The 21,655-nt window shown below is 30.0% G+C and overlaps 1 protein-coding gene across 1 annotated transcript; it reads left to right on the top strand.

Moving 5' to 3' along the window:
* The first annotated feature begins 15,824 nt into the window (after positions 1–15,824).
* Positions 15,825–19,004, top strand: LOC127076531 (uncharacterized). Its single transcript, XM_051018206.1, has 6 exons — positions 15,825–16,162; positions 17,821–18,020; positions 18,108–18,248; positions 18,366–18,446; positions 18,539–18,666; positions 18,768–19,004. The coding sequence occupies exons 1-6, from the start codon at positions 15,937–15,939 to the stop codon at positions 18,805–18,807; spliced, it is 816 nt and encodes a 271-aa protein (XP_050874163.1). The 5' UTR covers positions 15,825–15,936; the 3' UTR covers positions 18,808–19,004.
* Positions 19,005–21,655: the final 2,651 nt, after the last annotated feature.

Here is a 21,655-nt window from a genome sequence, read left to right as displayed (position 1 = left end):
TTGTTTATCTTTAATTTATTTGTTCGACATAATATGAAAAATATAGAATAGAAATAATTTAAAATTATTTTAGAGATATTTTATTTAAATGATACATTAAAATTTCTTTTCTTTCACTTTTATAATTTAAAAATAAATGCAAGAAAATATAAACAATTTTTTATAAAATTTATGGAATTTTTTTACCCAAATACCCCTAATTTTCAAAAAAAAATCCCAAAATAACCCTGATTTCAAAAATATTCCCAATCTACTCCATTTTTACCCCACTTTTTAGAGGAGGCGTCACACCAATTGACGTCAACTCCTAAACTTAGAGAGGAGGCGCCAATTAGATTGGCTACAGCACATGATGTTGTCAATCCAATTTGCACCCATGTGTTATTTTGTAGAGGAGACGCCAATTGGTCTGACGTCTCAGTGTAATGTGCAATTTTTTGTGTTATAAATAGAGGTGTTGTGTGAATCATTTTTCCACATCTCATTTCATCATATTGCAAACATGTTTAGTGTTCACCGCCGCTATAGAAAAGTGGTTTATTCGAGAGACAAACCTCCGATATTGATGCTCTTCTGGAACATCTGTAGTTTCGATCAACTGAAGAGGGAGCTGGTTCGTTGGTTAGATGGAAAAATATCATAAGGGAAAAATTAGAAGTATCGAGAGACTCGATAGTATATTTGGTTGGTTGCGAGTCAAAACTAATAAGGATGTTAGAGAAATGATGTTTGGACGAGATGACATAAGTTTGATTCTTGTAATCAGTTAGAAATGTTATGTTTTAAGTTTGTTTATGTTGTAGTGATGTTTGTTGTGAACCTTGTTGTAACAAAAAGATAATTATATATATAATATATATATAATATATATATATATATATAATATATATATTATATATATATATATATATATATATATAAATTCAAGGTTACAAAAATTAAAAGGAGATACTATTTTATGATGGAGATGTTGCTCCTTGATTCGGATAGTTATTCTTATTGTGTCATGGTAGACGATATATACTACATAGTCTTATCAGTTTATCAGTTGTATCCATTTCTAATCTAATATGCGTGTTGTTTGGTCTTCCTTTTTTCTTTCTTCACATCTCATCGTTGTGCCAAACTATGTCACATTCATATGGAGGTCAATATTCCTCCATTGGTAGCACTGAGAAGCTTTTATTATACACATTCATGACGATAATGGCCTTGTAAACATCAGATAGATGGATGTAAGCGTCCCGACGAGTATGTGCGCATGCCGCAATGACATGGGAGCAAGGAATACGGAAGGCCTGAAACTTTCCACAGTCGCACCAATTTCTATTTAGTTTGACAACATAGGATAAATTTGGCATCCCCTCATTGTGGTCCATTGTTTCCTATACGCTGAAAATTTTCCTATGATGGTCAAAGACTGTAACCGCATGTGTGCTAACTTTGATACTTTCCTCTTTCATCACTTTCATACAACATTCACTGAATATTTGACCTGACATTAACACTATACTTCATCTTTCACCTCTGGTTGCGAAGGTAGAAGTCAACCTATAATAGGTTGTTCTGACCAAAGCGGTTATTGGTAGATTTCTAATGCCTTTGAATACTCCGTTCATGCATTCCACAAGGTTTGTTGTCATGTGGCCCCATCAACAACCTCCGTCAAATGCTCGTGTTCACTGCTCTACTGGTATGTTATCCACCCATCTTCATGCATATGCATTAGACAATCTAATTTCATCACGGTAATATTGAAATGACGGTTGACTTAGAGCATATCCAGCATTCACCACTTTTTTGTGAAGGTTCTTATCTTTGATTGCATGCATAAAGTTTTGTGTGATATGTCTAATGCAATAAACATGGGTAGAAGGAGGATCATGTCGTCCGTTATCATGGTTATTGTAAGCGCTCTCAATGGCAGCATGTCTATCTAAAATCAAACAGAGATTGACTTGTGGAGCGACATGTGTTCTGAGATGTCGAAAAAAGAAACCCCAACCACCAGCGGTTTCACCTTCAACCAGAGCAAAGGCAATGGGAAAGATATTGTTGTTGTTGTCTTGTGCAACCGCCATAAGCAAAGTACCCTTGTATTTTTCGTATAACCATGTTCCATCAATTTGAATAATAGGTTTGCAGAATGCAAAACCTTTGATGCACGGTTCAAACGCCCAAAAGAGGCGGTGAAAGATTCTATTTCCAGCAACACAGGTTCCATCTGGCGTAGCTGCTGGAAATGTCTCCATAATTGCAACAGTTCCTGGTACGTATGTTTTTAGGACCCATAAAAACCGTGGCAATTCTTTGTATGAATCCTCCCAGTTGTCGAATACCTGTTCAACAGCCTTTGTCCTCGAAATCCATGCTTTCTTGTAAGATGGAGTATAATTATATCTTGTGACGATATGAGATATTATTATACTCACCTTCACTGATGGGTCTTTGTTAACAAGCGGCAAAATGTCTTGACATATCAATGCAACGCTTAATTTACGGTGATCTTGTTCAACGTTAGTTGCAATGCAACTGTGAGGTGGGTCTATAGAAGTTATCTCCCAAGAGTCGCTTCTCTTTTTGTGAGACGCAACCAACCGAAACTTACAAAGGATGTTACGACATTTGATGACATACCTTCTTGAATCAGTATGTTTCACAGTGAACTCAGCAGAGTTATTCATGTGAAATTTTTTGATAGCTCGCACACATTCTTCTTTAGTGCGGAACATGTCTCCCACTTTTAACTCACCCTCTGATCGTGGATATGGGTTATAAAAAGCATTGTTGGATGTTTCATCGTCATGCAGATCCATGTTTGTCATATGTTGAGGCAGATTGTATACATGACTTGGAGGTAATGGCGATGGTTGATCATCATCTTCAATGTTGTTGTTCAACATATGATCGACCTGTGTCTCGGTCTCTTCTTCTTCTTCATCAACGACATTGACTTATGCTTCTGCTTCTGGGTCGACGTCATCTGAGTTTTCTGAATCAAATTCATCAGATTCAACTTGATTAGTTATTTGAGATTTCTTAGATGATATACTTGATTGAAGAGTAATATACAACTCAATAGAGTTGCAACCAGAATGTTCGTGACTAAAAAAACATATATTCAACATCTTCATCATCCCGTACCTTCAGCGGGAAAAATTTGCATTGACTGTTCTAAAAAAAATGGTTTTTGATATGTGATCTTTGACACAAGACCAGATCCTATGCAAGATTCAATTCGATTTTTCAAATGTAAGACATTTGAATTTCTCTTGATCGTAAGTCGGATAGTATCAGTGTTTCGAAAACAAAACCTGTATAACTCAGACTCATATGTCTCACCATTGTAGTGAACATTGATAGTATATTTTGGTGAAGATGACATTGTAATATTTCTTGTGCAGACGAAAATTAATTTTTTGGTGCAGATGAATTTGTATTGATTGTTGGATGTAGATAGTAAGGCACTTAAATAGGTAAGTGATATGTTAAACATGCAAAGCTAGACGGAAGTGATGTGTCAAACATGCAAGCAAGTCAGAAGTGATGTGTCAAACATGCAAGCAAGACGGAAGTGATATGTCAAACATGCAAGAAAGTTAGAAGTGATGTGCCAAACATGCAAGAAAGATGGGAGTGATGTGTCAAACATGCAAGCCAGAGGAAAGCCATGTGTCGATCATGCAAGCCCTAGCGCCAGTTTAATTGGTGCTAGTTTGTAATGTTTGTACATGAGCGTCAGTCTAATTGGCGCCAGCATGTCTTGCATGCATACCTCGAAACCAAGCATGCATATTCATGCATGCGTCGGGCTAGGTAAAGATGTAGCATGCATGAGCATAGGGGAGGCGACACTTTGATAGGCGCTAGCATGTGACAATTGCACATGGGCGCCAAACCATTTGGCTTGCACATGCAATCACCATTTTCCATGCATCCATACTTTTACATGTCACACCTTTTTACAAATAGCTAAGAAACTCTCACATTTTTTCCACAACAACACTCACTTTTTCCTTAATAACATCAAATCTTTCATCTACAACAACCTCTTTCATCTGCAACAAACACTTTTTCATCATTTACTCCAACAAGATGTCTCTCCTCACAATGGGTGAATCGCACAGAGGCACAGTTGCAAATATATCAACTTATGTAAACGTTTAATTCTTCTGTTATTTGTCTAGAATACATTTTAATAACGATACTTAATTTGTTGTTTATCTTTTATAAAGTAACGTATTTTGTTCTTTCTTTTATAGGATGTTTCATGGTTTCAAACTCGGGTCCACAAATATGTACACATGGACCCGATGATTCAACCGTATGTCGAACTCGCCGGTTTTGGACATATAAGCAAAATAATATCTTGGCCGGTGGATAATAAATTCATTCTTGCATTATGTGAAAGATGGCGTCCCGAGACACACACATTTTGGTTTCCAACCGGTGAATATACCGTGATGTTAGAAGACGTTACATGCTATTGGGACTGCCTATCGAAGGTAAGGCGGTAAATGGTAAAACCAACTATGCGAATTCGATTTGCATGGACCTCTTGGATGCTGATTTGTTAGATGATAACTCGAGAGGTCAAGGTATACTCCTTTCACGCCTTAAGGCATATTATAGCAGCTTACAGTTAGATGAGAATTCTACGGAAGAGGCTCGAATAATAAAAATTAGGTGTTACATTATGCTTTTAATTGGTTCATTTTTATTTCCCAAAGGTAGTGGTTCTAGTATGCATGTTATGTATTTACCTTTACTAAGACATGTAGATAGAATAGGAAGTTATAGTTGGGGATCCGCTTGTCTGGCTTATCTTTATAGCTCTTTGTGTAAAAATTCACACAAAGACACATCTACTTTTTCTGGATGTGCTGTTTTGCTCCAAGCACGGGGTTGGTCCAGACTACCGTCCCTAGCGCCCGTCAACAACAACCATTTCACATTCCTGTATGCACAAAAGTAAGTTCTTAAAAATAGACTATATTTACTTACTTTACCAATTATTATCTCTAGATAATATTTTTACCTTTATGGTGCAGATGGTCGGCACGCGGTATGAGTTATAACCGATGTCCTAGACACTATATTACCCAGTATCGCAATCTCTTGGACCACCTTCGACCGACATATGTATGGCCATTAACCTAATTATTTCGTAATAATTTGTTAATTTCTTCTACCAAATTTATAATCTAACATATGTTCACATTTCAGTTCATTTGGCGTCCATACCTAAATTTAGATCATGACCATGAAATCAACGAAGAAGACGCATCGGTTTTAACTACTTGCACACCGATCATAAGATTCACCACTATGGAGATGCACAATAGTGATCGTGTTAAATTGTAGTTCGGTATGCTTCAATACATTCCAGACCCCCCAGCAAACCTAGGAGAATGGCATCTACGTAAAGTTAATGACCAATGAAACTGTAACTCATGGCAAAGCTTCGCTAGATCTGAGTGTCACAAATGGAAGCATCGCCATGACCATGTCTTAACTGACGATGTGATGCCAACTAAAGAAAACCCAAGTCGTAATTATATGGCTTGGTACAGATCGGTTGGATTTGAGTTCATCGCCGAGGATATGTACCTATACGATCCATGTCAGGCAACTTACACACCAGAAGGCTCAACATCTAACCCCGAACAACATTGTCAGACCGGCTACTCACAACCCCCTATCCGTCAAACTTTTTATTCAACAAACACACAAACATACAACCCTAACATGTCATACACCCAACCACAATACTAAGAGCATACCCCGTACCACCACCAACAACTAGATCATCATTAAGAAACCCAACATCGCTATGCATCCAACACATCACCCTACCATAACCGCCTTAGCCAAAACACTCAACGATCATTTAACACCAACTGTCCTTCCTCCTACCATAGACAAGAAGCCCAAACATCTCAAAACCAAAACCTTCAACAACCATATGTATATCAAACACCACAACAATCATTTTAACCTTTCCTCGACGTATCATTCACACTAATGTCTCCCTTCAATCGTCTCGATCGTCCTCCAACAACTCAAACACAATCCAACTACTCTGGCATAGGTCATGAACTTGGCTATGGCGGTACCCCTTCGATGCATACACAAGACTACGTTGATTTGTCTTACTATCTCAGGCAATCTCATACAGTTAGTGGTGATGTTCCTGGGCCCTCAGATACTCAAACACTTGGGGTGAATCATCAACGTGGGTTAGGGCCACGAGTTCGCGTAGCTATGGGTTGTGGGATTGGAGGTCGGTTAGGTGATCCCGGTCATCAACATTAGTCTTTTTTGTATAAATGGGTATTAATATTAATATGAATTGGTCTGATTTCGAATTTATCTATCACGTAGAATATTTTTAAAAAAATTACAAAACACACAGATGTGTCAATCCAATTGGCGCCTCCCTTAAAGCTTAACACATAGGTGCCAATTAGATTGGCAACGCAAGAAGCCCTAGCTAATTCAATTGACGCATCCTCTCTAAGTTTAAGAGGAGGCGCCAATTGGTCTGGCGCCTCCTCTTAAAAGTGGGATAAATTGGAAATTTTTTTGAAATCAGAGTTATTTTGAGATTTTTTTTTAAAATCAGGGGTATTTGGGTAAAAAATTCAAATTTATGAAAGTAATATATATTAAAATAAGTATTTGTTAGGTTAATATTTTTTTTGTTATTTTTCTTTTAAAAATTACCTTAATTTTTTAATAATGTTATCGTAAAACTTTTATGTAATTTTATAGTTGATATTAGTTGAAATATTAGATTTCTTATTTTAGATATTACTATCTAAAAATGTTATTATACTCCAATTTTATATTCTTATATGTAAGAAATCAAGAATATTGTTATTTTTCTTTAATTTATTTGTCTAATATGATATGAATAATATAGAATAGAAAATAAGATTATTAGAATTATTATATTAAACATGACTACCTAAGTTTTTAAAAATTATTTTAGAGATATTTTATTTAAATGATACATCAAAATTTCATTTTTTTTTCATTTTTATAATTTAAAAATAACTGCAAGAAAATATAAATATTGTTTTAAATTTTTTATAAAAATAATATATATCAAAGTAAGTATTTGTTAGATTAATATTTTTTATATTATTTTTCAAAAAAGAATTATCTTATTTTCTTAATAATGATATTATAAAAATTTATGTAATTTTACTGTTGATATTAGTTGAAATATTAGAATTCTTAATTTGGATATTACTACTTAAGTTTTTTATTATATTCTCTATAATAAAGGTAAGAAAAAAATTGTGCAAACTATAAATCAATTTTGACAAATTTTATATCTTTATTTGTGAGAAATCAAGAATATTTTTATTTGTCTTTAATTTATTTATCCAATATGATATGAAACATATAGAATAGAAAATAAAATTTAAAATATATATCAAAAAATTTATTTAATTTTATAATTAAAAAAATAATTACAAGAAAATTAAAAAAATAATATTATAATAGATTTTATGATATTAATCTGTATTGAAGTTAATAAGTATTTGTTAAGTTACTATATTTTTTGCATTTGTCGAAACCTTTTAATACTATCTGATTTGTCTTTTGAAAAGTGAAAATAAAATCGGGAAGATATTATTAATGCTGATGTAGCACAAATTATATTAAAGTGTTAGAATCATAATGTGTACTTATGATTTAATATATTTATAATAAATAATAGATTACTTTAAAAAACACACATATAAAATTAAACTTATTTTTATGAGCTTTTTGGATGGTTGAAATATCTCTTATTTTAATTCTTTATTGCAAATTAAATATCTAGATCAAATCATTTTCAATTTCTTTTACATGGAGTTTTAATGGAAATTTAAGTCTCTTAACATAATTAAATATTGTAAAAGTGTAACAATGTAGAGATTGGTACAAGTCGGAAAAGGAAAAGAAAAGAAAAAGTAGAAAATCATTTAGAAAATAATGTTCCATTAGTATTAGCTAGCATGAGACTGATGATTCCAAAAAGAGATTCCGTAAAAGACCAATACGCAGTGTCATTAACAATCTAATATTTTGTTACATAGTCAACGCAAACATTCTCTTTCTTAAGAGTATGAAATATTTGAACTCGACATTTCCTAGAAAGAAACTCTTTAATATTATGAATAATCGCAACATAGTAATGCTAAACATTAATTGACACTGAGATAAGCTTGATAGTAGAGTTGGAGTCAGAATAACACATCAGGTCTTTTATGCCAAGTTCGTAGGCCATACGCAAACCATGATATAGTATCATCAACTCAATATGAAGGGTGTTGAAATAACCAATATTATTTGCAAAATCGAGAATCCAAGCACCATCAACATTTCAAATAAATCCATCAAAACCCGAGACGTTGAAAATACTGAGGCTAATTCCATCGGTAACACCCCAAAATTGGATTAAATTATTTAATAGAATTATTTGATTTAATTTATTTAATTATTTAACGTTGGTGTGATTTAAAATAAATTATATAATTTTATGTGGTTCGAGTATGATAGTAATAGTATGGTGTGGTGAGAATGTAGAATAAATTAGAAAAATAATTAGAATTTTAATTATTATTATTATTAATAAAATGGGAAAATTGGTGAAATATGAGTTTTGGATCATTTGTGTGAATTAAAGAAAGTTTGTGGTAAGAGGAGAGAAGGTAGAGTTAATATGGGTAATAATAATAATTAATCAAGAGTAATGAGGGTGCTATATATTATAAAAGTTGGGAGAGAAGTTAGATTTTTAGAGAATCTGGTTGTTTTAAAAAACAAGAGGTAAGAAAAACAAGGCTTTTGGGAAGGAAAGTTATGATTGTGAAGAAGAATCCATAGGAGTTGTTCAATTCATCATCGTTGTTGAAAATCTAAGGTAAGGCGGAGAAATGACTATCAATATGTGTGTATTGCATGATGGGGTAGAGAAGAGGGGTCCTTACTTTCATTAGGGTTCCTAGGATTCTTTTGATGAATTGTTGTATGATGAAATTCTAGAAATTTATTGGATGATCTTGTGTTTATATGTATTGTTATGAATGAATCTATGATTGGATTAATATGAATATGTGTATAAAATTATGTCATAGATGAAGGTTTGAGTGTTTGGATTGTGTACAGGGTTGTTGATGAAATTATTCATGAAATTGGTGATGAATTGTTATGAATCATGGTGAATATAAGTGTTATAATAGGTTGATGGTTGTGATAACATGATTCATCGTGTTTGGATTAATTGATTTTGGAAAAAATTAGTTGGAGTCATATATGAAGGTTTAGGGGGGGGGGGGGGGGGGGGGGGGGGGGGGGGGGGGGGGATGATGATGAACGTATGATGGAAACTCGGTTCTTTGGAAAAAGATGTAGTGACAATCGATTGTCACCAGATGACAATCAATTGCACTAGTTCAAATTTTGAAAAAAATTAACTTTACAATCGATTACACCATTTAATTAATCAATTGTATGGCTTAAAAACGTGAGTTTTGAGAAGTCAGTAGCGAAATCTCTTGATGGCAATCGATTGTCACCCTATGACAATCAATTGTCTTAGGCTAAATTGTGAAAAATTATGTTTTTGATTTTGCTGTATTGTACGACGATTTTGGCCGTAACGTTCATTCCGAAGTCCAAATGAGACACCGTTTGAAGCATTAGAAAGCTAACACATAGAGCTAACACATAGAGCTAACTCATGGTAGTGCTTGTTGACTTGTTTAAATTATAATCATATGTATATAATGGAAATGTTTGTTCTGACTTGTATGATCAGTTAGCGAATCGTTATGTTTATATAGTGATGTTTTGTTGTGTTGGTGAAGTAACATAAATGAATGCTTGTAAATTTACATTTGTTAGGTTGTTGTTGTTCGTCATTGTTTATTGATGTCGTAACATTAATTAATGGTTGTGTATGATGAATGATATTGTGCATAAATTATGAGATACGCATGGTGATTCTTTTGGTGATAATGCATGTTGTTGAGATTCATGCATCATGGTGTACGGACTTCGGTCCAGTTTGGGTGTGCTCTGTTACGGTTGTGTGGATCGGAAGTGAGTAGTCAGTTCCATATAGGAGCTGGTGAAGCATTGCCTACGGTGATGTTAACGATTTGGTGTGCTCTAGTCCTATGATGAGGATAGAGAGCGAGATAACTCCGAGTGTTCATGAATGGTACCGCATGCATAATGAATCAGTTATGGAGTACATTTGTATATATGATTGCATAGGCAGTTGATTGTTCACGATTTTGTTGATTGGTTATGAATGCGTACATGTTTCTATGAATGAGTGTGAGACTATGAAATTGTTGATTGTGTAATGAATGTATGCTTATTGTATATGCTCTACCTTACCATTTCTTACACTGTTTATATTGGTTTATTGTTTCTCACCCCTTTTACTTCATGTTGTCCATCATGGATATCTTGCATATACTCAGGAGTGATCCTTGTTGCTTGTGTTGGAAGGTGACTTGTTGGAACTACTCTTCGCTTTTACTTTTAATCGTTAATAATACTAGTGGTTTACTGCTCTGACCGTGTAACACCAGGGACGAGATTTATTAGATTTTCGAAGTTGTTATTGTTTTTTGTTATTTTGAAGTTTATAAATTGTTCATGAAGTTTTGTTGAACATGTTTTTTCACTGCGTAGTTCAAGTGATTTTGATGAGTCTTTTTGAAGGATTATCGTGGTGACACCTTGAATTATCATTTAATTCGTTATTTATAAGTTTCGGGGTTTAGGTTGTTATTCCATCAACATTCAAAATCATTCTTGTTGAATGAGACATATTATGAGTTTCAAAGTATAAGAAGTACCACTTCATTTGTAAGACATGGTTTGTTCCTAGCGCGCCATAACCACTAACAGGCTGATAAAAAGATAGAGACACCATTGTTGTCATATTTAATCTAATCATATAAACTATCATCTTGGAAGAATAATGGATCCAAGAAACCAACAAACTTCTAATAGTGAGTAGCAAATTCATAATGTCTTGTGCATAGAACCGTCTTAGCGTCCTGATTGTATCTAGGACACAAATTCGCTTGGAACATACCATGATGACATGATATTGTTCTCATAGGAATGGACTTATGTAAAGTCGCCGAAAGGAAGAATTTTACCTTCTCAAAAGAAGGAAGATTTCATACCCACTTCCAAGAGTTATTGTCTATTGAATTATGAACAAATTCAAGTCTATTGAGTCATTATTAACCATCATGAGTAGAATAGATACCATACCAAATTTCCAAGACTATAATACAACAAACTAGAAATGGAATCAAGAAGAAAAGGAGAGGATCTAAGCCTATTGAGTTTTTTTTTTAAATATGCTCTTTTGCCTACAATATTATGGTAGATATTGTTGAATGTGATTTAAATCTTTTGATCATTGTGTTGTCTAAGCAGAACAAAAAAGGCTCAGGAGAGAATGACGGCATGGACAGGAAAACATAAGACATGAATTTGGTTTTCCTTTCATCAAAATGATGGCTTTGCCAGAGAATGTTTTTTTTTTTGGTCTGAAACTGATATTGGAATTGAGTTTGAGAAGTCATTGGATTTTAGTTGAGAGAGGAGATCCATTTTTTATAGGAATAAAAGGTTGTAGAAAGAATGGTCGCTTTTGGCATAAAAACATAAGGCATGAATTTTATTTTTGTTGGATATTGCAGAAGGTATGTAACAATAATTAATCTACCATTAATATTAATATACCAAAGTTGTTTCTATATAGCTATTAATAATATTAGTAATAATAATGACTAGGTTATTTTTATATACCTTCTTCGAATACCATTATCATAATAATAATATAATAATATAATAATAATAATAATAATAATAATAATAATAATAATAATAATAATAATAATAATAATAATAATAATAATAATTATTATTATTATTATTATTATTATTATTATTATTATTATTATATCCGAACTAATTTAATTAAGTAATTAATTTCAATTTCGTGAGATAAATATGTGTTATTAATCATTATTTTTATTTAATGTGTTTGTTTTATAAATGGAATTTTAAGAATTTTTTATATTCCATTTTTTTGATTAAGGAATTATTTTTATTAAAGAATTTTTATCTCTTTTAATTTTTCTGTTTATTACCTATAAAATCAATTAAAAAGAAAAGAAAATTGACTAACTTTTAAACCTCTAATGATATAAATTTAAAGTATTAATTAATTAATGAAATTCAATTTTATTTTCAAATAATTGAGATATTGTTAATTTAAATGCTTAAAAATTACTATAATACTAAATTATTTAAAGAATAACTTTTTGTCACTTTACTTTAAATATTAAGTTTATACTAAATCACAAAAGACAATAATTTTTTTCTTATTTTAACTGTTGTCCTAATTTAATGGATTTTAATTATGATTATAAGATAATTTAATATATAAATTAAAAATTACACGAATGCATATACATATGATAATATGACATTGTTGTAAGATTAATAAATAAAATAAATCTATTAAATTTATTGAATATTTTTTTAAAATATCTGAAAAAGATTCCGGGTTTTTATAGTAAGAAAATGGAATACATATTTTAAAATTGTATTCTCTATTTTAGAATAATTTTTTAATTTGTAAAAAAACTAAAAGGAATTATTGAATAAAATAAATTAAATATTTTTTATTTTTAATTATATTATTCATTTGCATTATATAAATTTTATTTAATATATTTAATTATATATTAAATATTTACACGAAAAATGGATGAATTAATGAACTCATTACTCAATATGCAAATGGATTTTAGGTTGTGCAAATTTAGTTCTAATTATTATTGTTTTAGTATATGATTAATAAGTTATTAAAAATAAATTATATTTTCATTTTAATAAATTATTAAAATTAAAATTAAATTGTGATTTCTAAAAATCTATCATATAATATATAAATGTAAATTAAGATGTGAGTTTGGATTGAGTTTGGTGAAATATTGTTTCTATTACCTTTAAAAACTTAAAAATGACATTAAATTTAATGGTAGTAAAACGGCATAACTTGACCCATATAAAATAGTTCACAATTAATTATTTTAAATTATTTATTTAAAAATTATAATTATCATTTAAAACTATTTATTCAACTTCTTATTAACGAAAATTAAAATAATTATACCAATTATATTTAATTCTTGATTTTATTTTATTATTTTTATATAACTTCAATACTAATTATTAACCGTATACCTTTTAATAGAAGTTTTTTATATCTCACTTAATTTATGAATGATTGTAAATTTTCCATCATTTTAAAATTTTTATATTATTATAAAATTTCATAATAATAAAAAAACAATATAGTTTTATTTTATACCTTGCTCAATCTTATTGAATAGATCCAAATTAAAACGAATTTTAATTTATATATATTTTAACAGCTTAATATTTATGATATATTTAATTTAGTATTAGGAATATATAAATTAAAATTACACTTAATTATATATGTATGCAAATTATATTTTTTTACTGATAAAATAGTAATATTTATACTAAAAATTGCTATAAATATTTGTTTTAATAAAGAATATGAGACCATTATGAGGAGTGAAAAACACAACTTTCTTATTGGAAATTCAATTTATTATTAAATATACAAACGAGTTTTAGGAAAAATGTATATAAAATTCGTATTATTAATAATTATCTTTAATTACTAATACTATTAATCAAAAAATAATTATAATATTGCTCCATTACTAAAATTAACTATTAATATTATATATTTATTGATGAATATGAAAATAATGTAATTCAATTTTATTTCATGTGATTAATATGTATTAATAATAACTAATATTGTGGAAAAAAAACTAGCATTGTTTATGAAAGAAATATAATTTAACGCTAAATAATAAAACAAAAACTTATATTCAATTTTATTTGATCTTTGCATACAAAATCAATTAAAAAGAAAAAAATATGTAAGTTGATTGTTTTATGATACTAGGAATCATTTCGTATTATTTACGTAAAACTTTCCATTATCTAAGATTATTAATTAGCAACTTTTATTGAGACAATGAAAAAATGAAAAAGATTTACTTAAAATCGTATCCATTTACATCCACCTTTACCTTTACCTATACATTTTAATTTATTATCGATTATAAAATCATATTTAGTTAATTTTTAATATTATTGATTTATTATCAATTATTAAATCATATCAAATATTTTATATGGATCGAGACTATTTAATTCGTATATATATATATAATATATATATATATATATATAATATATATATATATAATATATTATATATAATATATATATATATATATTATATATATATATATATATATATATTAACCATCATTATATTATATTATAAAAATTATGCGAACGCACGGAGCACGGATAAATGGATAAATGACTATTTAATTATTTTCATTATTTTTTTATTAAAATATATATTTTTGATGCACCGAGACTATTTAATATGTATGTATTATATTTTTTTAACCATCGTCATATTTTATTTATTTACTATTTATAATGGAATTGTGCAATCCATACGAATGCACGAATAGATGACTATTTAATTATTTCTGTGATTTTTCTATTAAAATATACATTATCGACTGATCGAGACTACTTAATCTGTATATATTTTATATACATTTCTTAACTATCAATATACTTTATTCATTTACTATTTATAACGACATTGTCTGAATCCACATGTAGGTGATTATTTAATTATTTCATTTGATTTTTATATTAAAATATATATTTTTAATGAATCGATACTACTGTATATTTTTATATATATATTTCTTAACCATCACAAAATATATTTATTTATTATTTATAACGACATTGGGAACTCGTTGGAACGCACCAGTAGATGACTATCTAATTACTCCCTCCGTTTAGAATAAAAGTGTGTACCAAAATAAATGAGTAATTTTAATTTACTTCAAATAATAAACGAAATTGTCGCACGGATATTTTACTAGTTCTTAAGAAAATTATATATCCAAATAATAATATTAAAATATAATAATTAAATTAAAACATATTTCTAATAATCTTATACTGAGTCAAATATTTAGATATATATTCGACTAAAATAATATCATATGATTATTTACTCTTTTAATTAAACTTTAAATTCATATTATCATAAATTTTATATATTGTATAATATATATTTGAGTTGACCGCACGTATACATCATGAAAGTCTTATAATTCAATGTATAATAAAATAGTTTAAAGATATTTGATGGGTTGGATTGCAATTCAATGTTCTATTTCTCGTGAGTTTTGTTATTAAAAGTTCTTAAAAAAATTATATTAATATTTATGTATTGAAGTATAATTTTTTAGATTATATATTTAATTAAATTACGATAGTATTTTTTATTTTATTTTTCAAAAAATATTTTATTAAATATTTATTTTTTGTACGATTTTATTGAGTGTCTAATAAAGTTTTATATTGTAGTACATATATATTAATTTAGAAAACATATATATATTTTGAGAAAGTTAATATTTGATATGCTATACCTTTAATATAAATTTAAATATTCTTACGAGACATGGAAAAACTCAATATTAAATAAAAAATATTTGACCAACATAAAAAATAAATAATTAAAGAAAGTAATTCAAAGAACACCTTTTCCTTTTCCTTTAAAGAAATATTATTTATGTTTTTCTCAATAAAGTACCTATATTTTCCTATTGAACTTTTTTGAAACGGTTTCCATAGTCAATGTAATCTCAATATAATAAAAAATTTCCCATCCAATATCAATAATATATATAATATATCATTGTGTAATACCCATATTTTGGTTGGTGAATATTTTGGGGTGAGAAAATGGGATCAAAGAGGGATTTGGGAGTGAATATTTTGTGTGGATGGTTGAGTAGAAGATCAATGAAAGTGAAGATATTTTTGGGGATATTACTTGCTTTTTGTGGAGTGGTGATTCTGAAGCATACTATCACAGATCCTCATTTTTTCTATATAGCCTCTGGAGCAATTCATATTGCTGGTCTTGTTGTTCTTGTATACAAGCTTTTTGTTAATAAGACATGTTCTGGTACGTTTCTTATTTTCTCATTATCAATCAATTATTACATATTTCCTTGATTCTTTTTCTTTTTCTATTTGATTTTCTCTAATGTAATATATGTGTTCGAGGCCAAGAATTGAATTTGGTACTAATTTGCGTCTTTAAAAATTTGTGCTGAATTATCGTGGTTGTATTGTATACACTGTCTTGATTTGATTAAATTCTTATTGTTAATTAGCAATTAATTTTTTATATGATGAGTAAAATATGATGATGGATTTATTAGAGAGTCAGTGCAATGGCATGTCGTTCGCATCTATCAAATTATATGATTTGTCAACAATATGTAGCGGGAAGGCCTTAATAGAAAACTCACTTCCAAGGTAGTCTATAGTGAGCTCATCTCAGAAAAAGTTGATAAATTTTCGAACTACATAACATGTAAAAGAGATTCTTTTTTTAATAGCAAAACACATATCATATATTAAACCAAAAAAGAACACTAGTAACAAAGAGTAGTGAAGTAGTTAAGAACATCGGAAGTGCGCAAGGACAACAACACAGACAATCGGTCAAATTAAAAAAAAAAAAAAAACTTAAGAAAAAACCACAACTAGTGAGAGACAAGCAAACAAAAGAACAATCAAACTATCAGGTCATATTATCCAAAGACCTCGGTAGAGAACAAATTTAAGAAAACAACATTAAACACCCACATTAAATAAAAGGAGGGTAGTTAGCCACACATCACATCCCTAATTGTCCAACCACTTAAATAGGTCCGCTCCCGATTAGCCAAAGAAATGGCGAGACATATCGAGCAAATAATCATAGACATCCTGTAATAAACCATCAAGCTTTCTTGACAACAAATAACTTTATTCCATATTTTCTTCATAATAAAAACTACAAAATGTCGGATCATGACCAACCCTAAAAACATATGTTTGTCAAATTCGAGCAAGGTAGAGGTCTAAGCCGCTCAATCCACTTAAAAACTTCATACAAAATGTGAGGTCACCTTACACAAATCAAAGAGATGATATATCTACTCCACCTGCCCACCGCATATTGAACACTCCATAAATTAGATTTCAATGTAATATTACGTCTTAGAAGATTTTGCCTAGTTGGCAACCTATCCTAAAGCAATTTCGCCTAGTTGCCAGAAATGATCAAAAAATAATCGGCTAGTGGCATCAATCTTGCAGCTTCAATGTGCATGTTCAAGCATGTTAACAATTGAAATTTTTTCAATTTTTTACCATGCATCGACACTTTCAACAAACTTCTATATTAAAAAAAACTTTGTTTCGAGTCAAGAATTGAGATTTTCAATATACTTTTCATAATTAAAGATACGAAGGAAACATATGTCTCTTCATATTTTGATTAAGTTCAAGAGTTCTGTTGATTACCAATTTACCACCATTAAGAGATAAACTTATTACTAAATTAAATAATAGTTTATGTTTATTTTATGAGTTGTGTCTTGATCTTAAATAGTTGCTATTGCTCGATTAGTCTAATTAAAACAATTGATTTATTAGTATTTTGTTACAAGTAAGTAATACTACATCTAATTTCACATACAAAGATTTCCATGGTTATCCAAAAATATATTTTAAAAAAATTCTATGGATCAATTTTATGCTATAACCTAAAGAACAATTTTCTATTTTTAGGTTTATCCCTCAAGTTCCAAGAGGTCAATGTTTTATTCCTAGCAACAAGACTAGGTTGTAGCGTCTACATGGAAGCAGACTATCGCACTGTGCTGGATCTATTATACTTCTTGTTAACATTAATCGTTGTTTGGTTGATGAGATTCAGACTCAAATCAACCTATATCAAAGAGTTTGACACAATGTGGATATCCCTTTTGGTAAACATTGTTACATCTTCTTAGTTTTGTGTTAATCTAAAATGTTTTAGTTTTCATTGAAAGAGTATTCTATTGATTATGTACTAGGTTGTGCCTTCCGCAATTCTAGCAGTTCTAGTGAAACCACATTCACCTCACTTATGGATTGCTCGAGTTGGTTTCGCATTCACTATGTATGTCGAAACTGTTTCAGTACTTCCTCAAATTCGTTACATGCAAAATGCAAAGGTTAAACACTTTCAAACTTTATTATACTATTATAGATTATACAGAAAGAAAAAATAAACAGATAATAATAAGTTGCGTCACAAATAGTTCCGACATGTTTTTATTTTTTATTTTCAGATGGTTGAACCATTCACGGGATATTATGTATTTGCTCTCGGTATTTCAAGATTCTTTGCACTAGCTTATTGGATTATTCACGTGAGATTTTTTTTTATTTTTTTTTACATTTTCTTAGACTATGGGGAATGAATGTGAAATAATATACTATAATGTTTGTAATATTTGTATAGGTTTATGAAACTAGAGGTAGATATCTATTTTTCTTTGGCTATGGCTATTTCTGGATGGTGGTTCTTCAAGTATTGGAGTTGGTTCAATCTTTCATCTTGGCAGATTTTTGTTACTATTACATCAAGAGGTGAATCATTTTGCTTTTCTCTTGCAAACATATTTTTCCTCTATATTCAAAATGAAAGTTTCTATGTATTATTACTGATTTTCTTTGTTTGGTTTTTTCAGCTTCATGCAAGGTCAACTTTTGAGGAAGATGCCAGTTTAATTATCTTTGATTTAGTTATAGAATATATTGAGCAAAGAGTTTGCAACATGTAACTTAGTGTAAGGATGTAATATTCTATATTATACGGTATGCTGTTGCAATGGATTTTCCAATAAATGCACAAATACTACATTGCATGATTGATGTGCATGTTAATTTTGAACCGACAACATACTTAGTCAGCAATTTCTTTATCATCGCCTTTTTCCAGTGTTTTATTCAGAACTGACAAAAGAGGTTATGCAGCCTTAAGCATGCCTCCTTTAACATGCCTTGGGATTTATATAAGGTCGGATTTTTGTTGATGCCTTTCCAAAAAGTTAATATGTATTTTCAAAACATATTATTTGAATTTGATTATATACGGATTTTGAGCTATTTGATTTTAAAATGAACCATTTTTAGTTTTTTTTTATCAAATACGAAAATAAATAATTATGATATTTATTATAATTATTAGTATATTATTTATAATATATTTTATATTTAAAAAATTATTAAATCTTATAACATGTTTTAAGATATAATGTAAATTTTAAAATTTTAAAATAACAGACAAATATGCAATATAACATAAAGTAATAGAATACAATGAAGAAGAATGTAAAACAAGTAAATATTAATTTGGTGAAGAAGCAAGTTGTATTATTATTATTATTATTATTATTATTATTATTATTATTATTATTATTATTATTATTATTATTATTATTATTATTATTATTATTATTATCATCATTATTATTATTATTATTATTATTCAAGTCAGGGTTAAGATTGAAGAACCTATGCAAGTGTGAATGAGAAGAATATGATTAAGAGTAATGTGTCTCATGGAAGATTACCATGTATCCTTATGCGCCTAGGATAAAGAGGTGACACATTTAGGATACTTGAGTGTTGTTATAAAATTGAGGCTTCATTCTCTGATTGTTGGTTGTGTCTTTTGATTTCCCGTTGAATCTTTGTCATTGATCTTAATGCCATTTGTACTTATAAATATGGAGCTTATGTTGGTTTTCACTTTTTTGGCTTCTTTCCTCTTTGAACAAAAATGATTCTCTTATTGTCCTTGTGATTGCCCCGATCTTTGTTGATACTTTTTATCTTCAAGTTCTTTGCTTTAAATCACTTTGTTCTTCATTCTTCAGAACCTCGATTAACATATATGGTTCATCAAGCTCGGGGAAGACGAGCAAAATTGGGAAGGAGATATGGCTAAGTGGTTCAGTAAGCCCTCTTTGAAAGCAGTAAAGGTAGCATGAATTTCACTAGGGTGAAAAGACACCTGAAATTCTGGTGTAGTCAGTATTCAGATGTTCTACTTCAAGTCATGACATCTGATCTAACATTGTACCTAATACAGCAAGACAGTTATTACACTCTGTACTAATGTGCACCCTTTCACAGTGTCACATCCTCTCCTTCTATGTCATCCTAGAATGGAGGAACACTTAGTTATGTGCACCATAACATTCACTACTGTTGTTTTCCTACACAGTTATCAGCACGACGTCTCAATCCTATTTTGGACATCATCTGTTACATTGTTCCAGTTTGTTGGTCATGTACTTGTATTTCCTAGATTAAAGGTTGTAACAAGTTAAACTAATCTCCACTTATTAAGGAGCTAACAAATAGATTATTTGCTAGGTTCATTAATTGTAGCTCAGTTGTTAGTTTCCTAGATTTTAGATCAGCTGGTGGATTCCTGAAGAATAGCCTGAGAAAAATCCTGAAACAGAAAAACTAACCATCCAACAATATAGCATATGCTGTCAGGAATGAATGTCACAACATTCCGTCTGACATCCAAGCCCAGAACCATATGCTCAGTCTGTTTAGTTCCTGAACACAGACTGCTAAATTTGCTGTACTGTAAAAGACCAACCAGTCTCTACTTCAGTATCAGCTTACTGGAAGAACTGTCAAGACATCCAGTTTGGCAATTTCACACTGCTCTTTTGGCCAAGTCTGATATGCTTTTTAAAACCAGACTTCACTACATACTGAACTGAATTCATTAGCTTATTAAACAGTATGTGCTGTTGTTGATGAATGTCAAAACATTCTGATTGACATTCCAACAGAAGGCTATGTATCAGGTTTGTTATTAACTTGATTGGCAGACTGTAACACAACCTGAATTATGGCAGACATGATTATAACATGCAGTAGGTAAACAAACACAGGAAATTGTTAACCCAGTTCAGTCCAACATAACCTACATCTGGGGGCTACCAAGCCAGAAAGAAGATCCACTATTAGTAGTATCAATTCAGAGTTAAACTCCCCCGTTTACAACTCATCACTTAATCCCTACCCAATGCAATCTATACCTAGGAACTCCTAGATAGAAACCTCCAGTTTCCATTCCTATCACTACAAATACAATGTAATGTGCAAACACCTTGAACTTGCTTCACAGCTTCATTCAAGAACATAATCACTCTTGCCTACAGGCTTTGAGTAACAAACACTCTCAGGTTTACCACTGAGAAACACATGGTAACCTTCCCACAGATTGGGAGGTTTACCTTACACACACCCTTAAAAATTCATTCTAAGAGGCTTACAAAAACTAGATTACAATCAGCTATTTATAACCTAATCACCCAACTGGATTTGGGCCTTCAGAAAGTTGCAGCAGACTTGTTCTTTGCTGTTGCAACTTCAGCAGAAAAATTCTGCTACAAACAAGGTCTTCAAGTTCCTAAACTCTCTCCATATATATCTCCATATTTTGAGCCTATATATCTTCTGATTTAGTCTTCAAGACCTCCACCTGGGAGTTAGGATATTCACCAGATATCCTTGCTGATCCCAGAACATATACTGAATTAATTAA

The sequence above is a fragment of the Lathyrus oleraceus genome, chromosome 4 (genome assembly GCF_024323335.1).
Source record: "Lathyrus oleraceus cultivar Zhongwan6 chromosome 4, CAAS_Psat_ZW6_1.0, whole genome shotgun sequence".
In the NCBI taxonomy this organism is placed as follows: Eukaryota; Viridiplantae; Streptophyta; class Magnoliopsida; order Fabales; family Fabaceae; genus Lathyrus; species Lathyrus oleraceus.
Note: the sequence above shows the minus strand (reverse complement) of the source record. Positions and strands in the feature narration are given on the sequence as shown.